The 10,910-nt window shown below is 38.7% G+C and overlaps 1 protein-coding gene across 1 annotated transcript in view; it reads left to right on the forward strand.

Annotated features, from left to right (window-relative positions):
• LOC144642279 (uncharacterized) overlaps window positions 1-10,444 on the forward strand; it is a 45,429-nt gene extending 34,985 nt beyond the window's left edge. The window contains exons 18-23 of the mRNA XM_078501256.1: window positions 76-272; window positions 7,310-7,480; window positions 8,072-8,218; window positions 8,826-9,003; window positions 9,627-9,820; window positions 10,153-10,444. Coding sequence (XP_078357382.1) covers window positions 76-272; window positions 7,310-7,480; window positions 8,072-8,218; window positions 8,826-9,003; window positions 9,627-9,820; window positions 10,153-10,305 — 1,040 coding nt within the window. The 3' untranslated portion in view covers window positions 10,306-10,444. The remainder of the gene's footprint in view (window positions 1-75; window positions 273-7,309; window positions 7,481-8,071; window positions 8,219-8,825; window positions 9,004-9,626; window positions 9,821-10,152) is intronic.
• The last annotated feature ends 466 nt before the right edge of the window (window positions 10,445-10,910 follow it).

The raw sequence follows: 10,910 nt of genomic DNA on the forward strand, positions 1-10,910 counted from the left end.
TTTTATTTTTTTTTTTTTTTTTTTTTTAGATTTTCTTTACTTGCTTGGCTAGCTGATTTTGAAATCTCATTACAGATAAAATGGCCTATCGAGGTGACCTGATTGTTTGTCTTGTCGACTTTGACAAACTCGATGAAGAAAGCCGAGTCCCAATTAATTTTACCTTAAACGGAGCACTGATATACGAGGCCTTGATGAAATACGAAAAAGGAAAGAGAGAGCTTTATCCCTTCATAGGAATGTGTCACAAAGGCATTCGTGTTCTCGCCAAGGTAAGAAGAATTGTCACCAAAAAGGTCGGGACACACTAGGCGACAATTCGCTGCAACATGTTGCCTCGTGTGACATGGTGCATTCCTGCGACAGAATATTGTCGCTGCGATCAGTCGCACGAATTCAAACCAGTTTGAATTCGTGCGACTGATCGCAGCAACAAAATGACAGAGCGAAAGGAGCGTTGTCGTAGCGTGTGCACCTTTCTGCGACAGCTTGCTGCGACAAAATATAAATTAACCAATGACAGGGCGTCATGTATTTTCGCCATATTTAGTTGGAAAACTAGTTCACATTCCCACTATTTCAAATCGGCTGCGTGTCAAGCGCCGTTGGGTTGAATCAGTAAACACGGAGCGACTTGTCGCAGAGACCTGTCGCTGCGACTTGTCGCCTTGTGGTCCCGACCTTAAACCATAATCTACAATAATTCAATACAATAATAATAATACAATAATTGACTACAAAACCTAAGGATACAAAATAAAATGTTAATGGAAATTTTTCAAAACATCTTCACACGCCGGGCCAGGAGAGCGCTCGAAGCTGCATCCACGGAATAACTTTTTGCTGTTTTATCCGATAGAGCTCAAACTTTGCACAATGATAGAACTTTTTATTTCAAACAATCATATGATTTTTGTTTTTTGAATTTAACGGTTTTTGGCGGGAAAATGACGTCACAGTGCCTAAGTCAAATTTTTTTTTCTGTTATGGCACAAAAAGTACATGATTCTGAAAGAACTCATTGAGATAAAGTGAAATGCGAAAAAATTATTGAAAAAGCTCAATCCGCCTTGAAGATATAAGGTTTGGAAATTTGAATTTTCCGCCATTTTGTTACTATTTTTAGAACATTTACAAAATTCAGATCTTTATATCTTCAAGACGGATTGAGCTTTTTCAATAATTTTTTCGCATTTCACTTTGTCTCAATGAGTTCTTTCAGAATCATGTACTTTTTGTGCCATAACAGAAAAAAAAATTTGACTTAGGCACTGTGACGTCATTTTCCCGCCAAAAACCGTTAAATTCAAAAAACAAAAATCATACGATTGTTTGGAATAAAAAGTTCTATCATTGTGCAAAGTTTGAGCTCTATCGGATAAAACAGCAAAAAGTTATTCCGAGGGTGCAGCTTCGGGCGCTCTCCTGGCCCGGCGTGTTAAGCTCGGCAAGGGGCCCTTTATATAAACAAACAAGAACATTGAGAAGCTTGAAAAGCTTAAAATCGGGCGCTTTGCCTTGAAAGGCAGGGTTCAGTACAGCAGAAACCACGAAGCAGTTACTTAAGTAGCACTCAGTCCGACTGTGTTTGTGTAAGTCACAGGGCTTGCATGAGCTGTATTAGTGTGCATAATATAATATCTAGAACGTTGTCGAGATTGCATTATTACTTAATGACATGATGGTTTCAATTTATAAATGTATCTCACACAATACAAATAAACGATTGAAGTAGACGACTAGACAATGTAAAGTTTTAAGACTTAGCAAAGTGCAGTGTATTGGTAATACTGTAAGGTGCGGTTTCGCCTGAAGGTCGTGTGCTTTTCGGTATTTTCCAGGCATTGCACTTTGATGGGACAGTACTACAACTGTTTACCGGGGAACTACTATTGTCAAGAAAATGATCACAACTTGTTGATGAATGATTGAACATTTGTTTCATACCATTACTGTAATAGCAATTGATAAAGGCTTTTAGTCCTGAACCAAAGTATAAGGACTGGGAAATACTGAAACCCATTATCAGCCACCTTAAACGGAAATATCTTGTTGGTGTTTCAAGGAATCCAAGGAAACTTCACTCATCCCATGTATCTATGTATTGCGGTATTTTGTAATTTTTTGAGTGATTTTTGGGGATGTTTGGCAGGTGATAGTTTTTTTAAAAGAATTAGTAAAATTTAGACAACTAAGAAATATTGAAAATTTAATGTGAATTTAACATTGGAATTTGAAGTTAGAAATTGGCAGACGGACACCAAACAGTCCCGTGACATCCTGGAGTGTTTTTGCATGGGGGTCAACTGTGTGATGATGTTTCCATTTTTTTCTTCAATCCCCACTGATAAAGAACTGTTGTTGGTGTTATGTTGGTGTTATCACATGTCAAGCCTTTAACAAGGTATGAAAGAACACAAGGATTTAAATTATTCTGGTGCTCAATTTTTGCGTAACTAAAATTAATGTTACTCAAATTCCTGATGGATTCTGTCTTAAACTGTTACGAGCTTAGTATTTCCAAATTATTGCATGTCAATGTAAGGCAAGACAAGACATGCCTTGGTTCTTATGTAATTCACTTAAAAACACAAAAGATATTGACTATAATTTTGTCTGTGCTATGGCAATTCACAGTGGGGTGGTCTTGATGTATCTTTAACTTGTAGACTGGACTGGACTAGTAAAACGCGGACTAGTAAAACGCGGACTTGTAAAACGCCTCTAGACACTTCGAATTCCTTGGCCACAATCATCTTACGGCTCTCTTCAATACATAATGTGTCAAAAAAAACAGTAACCTTAGAAAGAAGTCAGAAGCAAATAAGGTCGAAAGACCGAATTTGAACATATAACGGCAAATGTTCTAATGTCACGAACGTAGGAGTCGTGTAGGCCCGTCACCTTTATTTACCACATACTGCCCCCAAATTAAAACAGTACCCTCAGAAAGAAGTCAGAAGCAAATAAGGTCGAAAGACCGAATTTAAACATTTAACGGCAAATATTCTAATGTCACGAACGTAGGAGTCATGTAGGCCCGTCACCTTTATTTACGATTGACTGTTGATTTCTGGACGGGCCCCGTTCTACCTCGTGCGAGCAATACAAACGACTGCACTCAACAGACGTCAAGTAGTGGAAAGAAAGAAACATATGCACACAACTCATAGCATCAATCCCGTTGTTTTAGTAGGGGTTTGCAGAACGAACATGTGCTATACTGCAAAAACATCTCCACGCTAAAACAGACCATAGAGTGCTCAAAAAAGCTAGAAATATGCCGTCGAAGAAACACACAAGAGCTTCAAACACAAATTGTTTCGCTCGCTAAACCGTTTAGTTTTATCCGATTTACAAGCGCTTGTTTTACAAGTCCGCGTTCTACAAGTCCGTGCTTAACAAGCCCTCGTTTTACAAGTCCGCGTTTTACAAGTCCGCGTTTTACTAGTCCTCGTTTTACAAGTCCGCGTTTTACTAGTCCGCGTTTTACTAGTCCGCCTTTTACAAGTCCGCGTTTTACCTGAGTCCGCGTTTTACTAGTCCGCGTTTTACAAGTCCGCGTTTTACTAGTCCGCGTTATGGTGGATTTCCACTGACGCGTAATTTTTTACGTGCGTGAAGAAATTTAGAGACAATGTATGAATGGCTTGCGTAAACGTTCACGCAAGTCGTTCATACGTTGTCTTAAAATTTTTCCCCCACGTAAAAAATTACGCGTCAGTGGAAATCCACCATTATACTAGTCCGCGTTTTACAAGTCCGCGTTTTACTAGTCCGCGTTTTACTAGTCCAGTCCAGTCCTCGAAATACAGTATGCCAAAACTCCCCGCCCTCTAAAGATAAGTCCTTGACGGTTCTTGTCGTTTTTCGGTGCCTATTCATCTTCGGCATCTTTCTCATCCACCTCTCGTTCTGTCCTGTGTCTGTCATCACACGAAAGAAAAGCTGATTCTCAAAAAATCTGCCACAAAAGGAAATTGACAAAAACAATATGAAAACCATATATCGAAAGTTTCTTATTCTAAAATTTTATCATACGTCTTAATTCAGAGCTACAAAGAAGTTACTCCTTTTGAGTTATTGATACTGTTCTTACAGTACCTCTTTCCACTAGCGAAATGTTACAAAATTCTTTCGCGGCGAAAAGGTAGCGCGAATCCAGAACAGACTCCAATCGAGAGTGGGTTAATTCTAGATTACTATTAATTAACTATTACAACATTCATTTTTAAAATAGTTTCCCAAGCCGACTAAGCTAACTAAACGTCGAGTGTATCTTTCAGTAAACAAAACATGCCGTTATGACGCCGGAAATCCAGCTCACGCATACTATACCCCGTGACTCACGCAAACCTCCGACTTACGTGCTACTACAGTCATTCCTTTCTAAACATTTTTTTTTTGACCACCACCGTACCTTTCTACCCAAAAAACTCATGAAACCGCCCGGTTTTAACCTGTTTTAACCTTTCAAAAATTAGAGCGTTCGAAACTAAATGAGATCCGTAATCACAAACAACATACAGCCGTTTACCAGCACTCTTTAAAACTCCTGAAACCCTTCAAAATCAGGCAAAATAAATCTTTGAAATAACCTTTATCAATGTTTCTTATTTTTTATTCAGTTCTATAAAATGCCTTTCACACACTACTGTCAAACAAAAATTTCAATTTCCTCAAAGTTTCAAGACAAAAGAATAACAAATATTTCGTGCACAATGTAATTTGATTAAGCCAATATTATCACGTCTAAAAATACTTCAAGCAATTCAGTGAAAACCCGTTTTTTTTTTCGTATCAACGAAAACCACTTTCGAATAACCAATACATGAAAATAACAATAAGATCAAAAGGAAGAAAGGAACCTTTCTAATTATTTGAAGACTTTCAAAGCCGTGATATTATGCATCCAATCCGCGATAAAATTTAATTACAACAAAATCCAAGTTCTCATTTTGAATTCCATTTTTTTCAGTTGATACCTTTATCCAACTTGTGAAAAATTCCATTCAAGTTCCTATTAATACTGTACATTCCCAATGTTTTGCTCAGGTCTTCAGAAGCGTCTTACTAACCAAATCTAAAATAATTCCAAAACATGCTGTACAAACATTCTACTCTTTGTGACAAACGACTTGACGACCAATTGTTCAGAAATGAAAATCGACACAGTTCTTGCTAAATAAAAAAAAGTTTTACGGCGGAGTCAGGCTCAAAAAATATACCGCAAGATCACACCCCCATTCATAGTCAGAAACCAGCAAACCATCTAGTTTGCTAAAAAAACACTGCGTGACATCAATGACGTTACCTTTTTCATTTACAAAAATAACTTTAACTTGTCAAAGTAAGTGCAATTTCACAATGGTGAATATCAGTACAGTATGGGGCCCAGTTCTCGGCCGGGTCCAGTTCTCGGCCACTTTGTGTTTAACGCGTTTTTTCACACTCCAGTTGAATAAAAAGAAAAAGGTATTTCCTTCAAACGATAGACTGATTCATGTGCTTTAAGTATCTTGAGTTTGATCGTTCAATTCGATATAGAAAGCTCACACGTCGAGTTTACGCGGAGGTAGGTGAATTTGCATTCCCGAAAAAGTTGTTTGTTTACGGCTCCAAATTCATGGATGTAGTTAAATTCGTATTTTATCCAAAAGCCCCCACCATACGAGCTAATTTTTGGCATGTGAAACGTAGAATAATTCAGCTTTCTGCTTTAGTTAACTTTTCGTTGAACCGTTGTATTTTTTGGTCTTAACTTACTTCGAAATTTTTTCTTGCGACGTTTGCGTATTTGCCAGTTCTCGGCCACCCTGCTCGCTATCACAGCTTAGCGCTTGGTTTTTAATATAATTTCATCTGCTGCTGCCAGAATGAAAGAAATAAATGTTTTAAAAATAAAGTTCAATCTTATCTCTAAGTTTTGAGCTGACTCTTGTCTTGTCTATTATTTCTACAACACCTAAATCTTTCAAGACCTTTTCACTGCAAAATAAACCATCTAAATGCACGGGTCACACAATGCGGTTTTGCCAGAACCTGCACATAGGCAACTAGGCGCGTTAAAATCCTTCTTTTCTAAAGTAAAACAAAGCATCATAAAAATAATTTGGGATCGATATAGTATAAATAGGTTTACAGAGTGATTTTATGACTGTGAAAATTAATTGAGCATTTTTTTACAGATAATTACGCACAAGCTTTTTAGTGGCCGAGAACTGGGCCAAGGTGGCCGAGAACTGGGCCCACAAATGGAGCTTTTATTTTTATTATTGCTCGGGCAAATTAATTTTTGACCGGTCGATAGCTTTACACAAAAAGCTGAATAATGTAGCTAGCTCTGGGAGAAATTTCAAGTTCCTGCGGTTCTTCTGAGGTAAGAAATACAAGTTTACGTCAAAAGTGGCCGAGAACTGGGCCAAGGTGGCCGAGAACTGGGCCCACAAATGGAGCTTTTATTTTTATTATTGCTCGGGCAAATTAATTTTTGACCGGTCGATAGCTTTACACCAAAAAGCTGAATAATGTAGCTAGCTCTGGGAGAAATTTCAAGTTCCTGCGGTTCTTCTGAGGTAAGAAATACAAGTTTACGTCAAAAGGGGCCGAGAACTGGGCCAAGGTGGCCGAGAACTGGGCCCACAAATGGAGCTTTTATTTTTATTATTGCTCGGGCAAATTAATTTTTGACCGGTCGATAGCTTTACACCAAAAAGCTGAATAATGTAGCTAGCTCTGGGAGAAATTTCAAGTTCCTGCGGTTCTTCTGAGGTAAGAAATACAAGTTTACGTCAAAAGTGGCCGAGAACTGAGCCCCATACTGTACTTTGCCCCGTAAGCTTTTTTCTCTGTCCTTCCGCCGAAGCAAAAAAACACAACCTGATTACACATTAACCCAAAAGTCGACCAAGTGTGCCTGCAACGATTTCCTGTCAAAACTAAAATGAAAACCATTGCGGTATGCGTCACCCGTAGCGGTTTTGTAGCAACCCCAAGCTATCCCCGTCTTTTTGGCCGCGCCAGGAGACTACGCTCTAGGACGACCAAAGGGTAAACTATAAATCGGCCACGCCCGATTAATAAGGCGAAAATGTTTAGGCCTGATCGCATGCAGCAAAGTTCAGTAGGTACATGGTTTACTGTTGTGATCGCTGCTGATAAAAAGGCAACTCGAATTTCTTTAAACTAGGGCGACTCGCAGCTCAAAATTATTTGACCTACATATGCTACGATCCTTAAATATAACAAGCCGTGACATCAGCTCCTGGATCTGTTTAAATGTCAACTGATCCTTATGTTATTTTATTAGGTTTGCTCTGCTACGAATGACACGGAAGACAGTGCCTTGGCAATTGAGAAGCTGAAAAAATCTACCGACGTTCAATTCCAGGAGTTACAGCAAAGAATTGCCGACGTTTGTGAAATCATTGTATTTTCTAATCAAACCAGTGCCGAAGGAGTCGCTACCACTGGTCCAAATGTAAGTACCTGAGGGAGTCGGGGCGGGTGCTTCCTTATATACGCTATTAATATGGATATGTGCCGCTGGACGAGGTCCCATTTTTAACCTTCCATGTCTGTGATGGGGTTCCAATTTTGGCTCTACAGTACATGTATAATCGCAATTGCCATTGATAAAAATGCGCCAAGAACATTAGCATGACCATTTCGTCACAAGGCTCGAAAACTCAGCTGTTACAAGGGTTTTTGTCAGTCCTTATCGCTATCAAACAAACAGTTGCAGCATTTGATTGTTATTTTCTACAATCAAAGCTATTTGTTCATCTTTAGAGTTTTTATACAGAGAAATAACCCTAAAAGGGATGAGGGATGACAAGAAACGAGAAAAAGCTACTGGTAATGCTAGAAGCCAGACGAGGCTCAAGGGCACGTATATTTGATGTTGTGGATTGCCAGACCCATATGCCATCCGTATTATGTGATCTAAGTCTAGTATTTTTTTCTATCAACAAACTAGATAAAAACAACTGCTTACGTTATTTTAACCAATGCAAATTACAAAAATGTGTTTATTCGAATCATGGTCTTTTTTTATTTGGAAACCTTTCAGGCTTGGTTTAGTTCTGGGATACAGATTGACGGCTGTTTGCTTTCCTATATTGGTAGCGACCTTTGCAAAACCTGCACGTATGAGCCAAAGGATTTCCATGGAGCCAGATATAAACAGCCCTTCTCTGAAAGCCTACCAAAACTTGAGGTGAGAAAGACATCATACTTGAAACTTTCGTGACCGCGTCAATAGTAGGTTTTTGGAGTGGCGAAGACAATTAAGGCTTGTTACGCACAGTGTTCCAAGATGTAAGCTAAGCTCTTTTATTAGAGTGGCGTTGGTGAATTAGTTTTCTACAATCCTACACGTTTGAGTTTTAATGAGAACATTAAAATAAACTATCCTAATTTATTAAGTGCGTGTATTGGTATCAGAACTAGTCTCTCGCTAAATTATAAGCGCAGTATTGAATTCAAACTAGAAACATAAAACATTTGCCGTCGTGGTTCACGTTCTTCAGACTACTCAGAATTTGGTCGTTTCACGTTGTTATTAACAGAGGACGACTAAGAAATGTATCGAAGATGAATACGCACTTGTAGAGCTATTGTTGTTATCACTAAATCTCTCCTTGGTGTCGCCGTCGTGGTTTCGTATGGTCCCTAATAATTAATTGATTAATTGGCTCGTCCCACAAGGTTACCCTTCTTCTTCTACCAGGTCACCCACTCTAGGCACAAGTCGCTAACTTCCTAATTAACCAACCTAAAGACCCCTTCTTAATACTTTATTACCTTATTGTTCTTTTTGTCAGGTTCTGATTAAGGAAGGTGGCAAGAGGCGAGAATTGGTTGTTGGCGTTGTACGAGTTAAACACAACTTGCGTGAATCAGCAGGTGAATCAGTTGATACTGTCGGCTACCATGTCAGTGATGGACGCATACGAAATTCTTGTGAAAAGAAGTACACCGGAGTTGTTCAGTTGGTGGAAGGTAATGTGTCGATTTTTGAGCCACTGAATGATAAAAACAACTCAAAAACTACAGTAAAACCACAGCCCACTATAAAGTAGCTTTTAAATTTGGATCGATTCAATTAGCTCTAACCTTCCAGAAGTAAAAACAAGATTCTTGTATTGTGTGTGAAGTGTTGGCGCCTAAACAGCTCAGTGAAACCCCATAGTGGAATCTGTTAAAGACCACAACCGTTGGTGCTGTTTTACCAAGTGGAAATGTTAAACCAATTGCAAGACGGGGACATAGAACTGCTGTGAGCATTCCAGTTAAAAATGATCGATTTTTTTCCTTTAGGAAAAAGCCTCCTTTGACACCCAAATTATTGGTGTTGTTTAAAGCAAGACTGAGGATTTTCAGCTTCGGCTTCTTTGTTAAACCAGTTCCTTAAAGCCCCCACATTATTTATATATAACTATCAAGACTGAAAGTTAATGTGTGTTTTTCCCGGATCACAAGAATGTGCTTTTATCCGCATCACAAGACTGAGATTAAGTTTGGGCCGATTTCATACAGTTACAGTTACCTACTGACCCAACAAAGAGCGTTATGTTTGTGAAAATAAAAACTTGACTTGATGGTTTTTTGTCCTCACTTTGTAGGTAGGGTGGCCTTGCAAGATGATTCGATTGCTTGTATTGTCGAGTATAGCAAATTCGAAAATGGCAGAGTTCCAGTTGTTTTCACCTTGAATGGAGAAATTATATACCAGGCCTCGATGAAGTACGAAAAAGGAAAGCGAGAGCTTTATCCTTTCATTGGAATGGGTCATAAAGGCATTCGAGTTCTAGCCAAGGTAAGAGAACCTACCGACTTGTTTAGTTTGTAGTTTGTCTTAAAGTCTTTCAAAAAAAATACATAGTTTACGTGATCAGTTTTATCACCGTGTAAGCTACCTCTTCAATGTTGAAGAGGGTTGCATGGGGGCTGTTCTTTCTTACGTTTTGAAAAGGACTGATGTACATAGACTTGGGGAAGGGGTTGTTTTAAATAAAGAGATGTGTTTGCTTTGTGTGCTAGAGCAGTACGTGAATGGTGACAAGGGAAGGTAGTTTTTTATTGCGGGGGGGGGGGGGGGGGGGGGGGGGGGAAAAGAACCGACAATTCTACTTATTTCTACTGTTACAGGTGTGCACTGGAAAAAGTGACGGAGGAACTTCCAGTGATGTTCTATCAAAGGCAGCAGATTCAATTGGGAAGCTGAAAGAAGCCAGTGACGTTGAGTTCCAGAATTTACACCAAAGAATTGCGGAAGTTGAGAAGAAAAGCAGAATAAAATGAAATATCGGAGAACAGGAGAAAAAGATTGATGGCATTAGTAATTCTCTGAACGAGGTGTTGCAGATTGTACGAGATATGAATGTAAAGTCCAGCTCGGTTTAAAGCTGTATTCTAGACTAACTACAAGTATAATTTGCAATTTTTTCGTATGTTCGGAAACGTTTTCCCTTTATGTACCTATGAGTGAAATTATTTGATTGAGATGCATTTGGACGCAAATAAATTGGATATAAGGATTACAATTGTTTCTCAGTTTAGTGTATTATTTTGTCAAACAAAATTCCTTTTTAAAGGGAAAACCTAACGTACTAGATTCTGCTAATTGTCACCTTTGGTACATCCTACAAGTTCAAAAAGACTGCTAAGAAAAAGTAAACAACGCTTTGCCTCAGGTTGTAATATCACGGTCAAAATAGTTTAGGGCGATGCTGCTGGTATTATGGGATTATGGGCTATTCTGACGGCGCTTGTCATCTATTTATGGGTAACGGTAATTTCATATTTGGTGGCAATGAGAAGAAAGGGATAGCAGACTGGTGGAAATAAATGAAAGGAAAGAACATTTAAGGTATAATTTTAGATAAATAGTTAATAGACTACTATGA

This window comes from Oculina patagonica, chromosome 2 (genome assembly GCF_052425735.1).
Source record: "Oculina patagonica isolate OP01 chromosome 2, crgOcupat, whole genome shotgun sequence".
In the NCBI taxonomy this organism is placed as follows: domain Eukaryota; kingdom Metazoa; phylum Cnidaria; class Anthozoa; order Scleractinia; family Oculinidae; genus Oculina; species Oculina patagonica.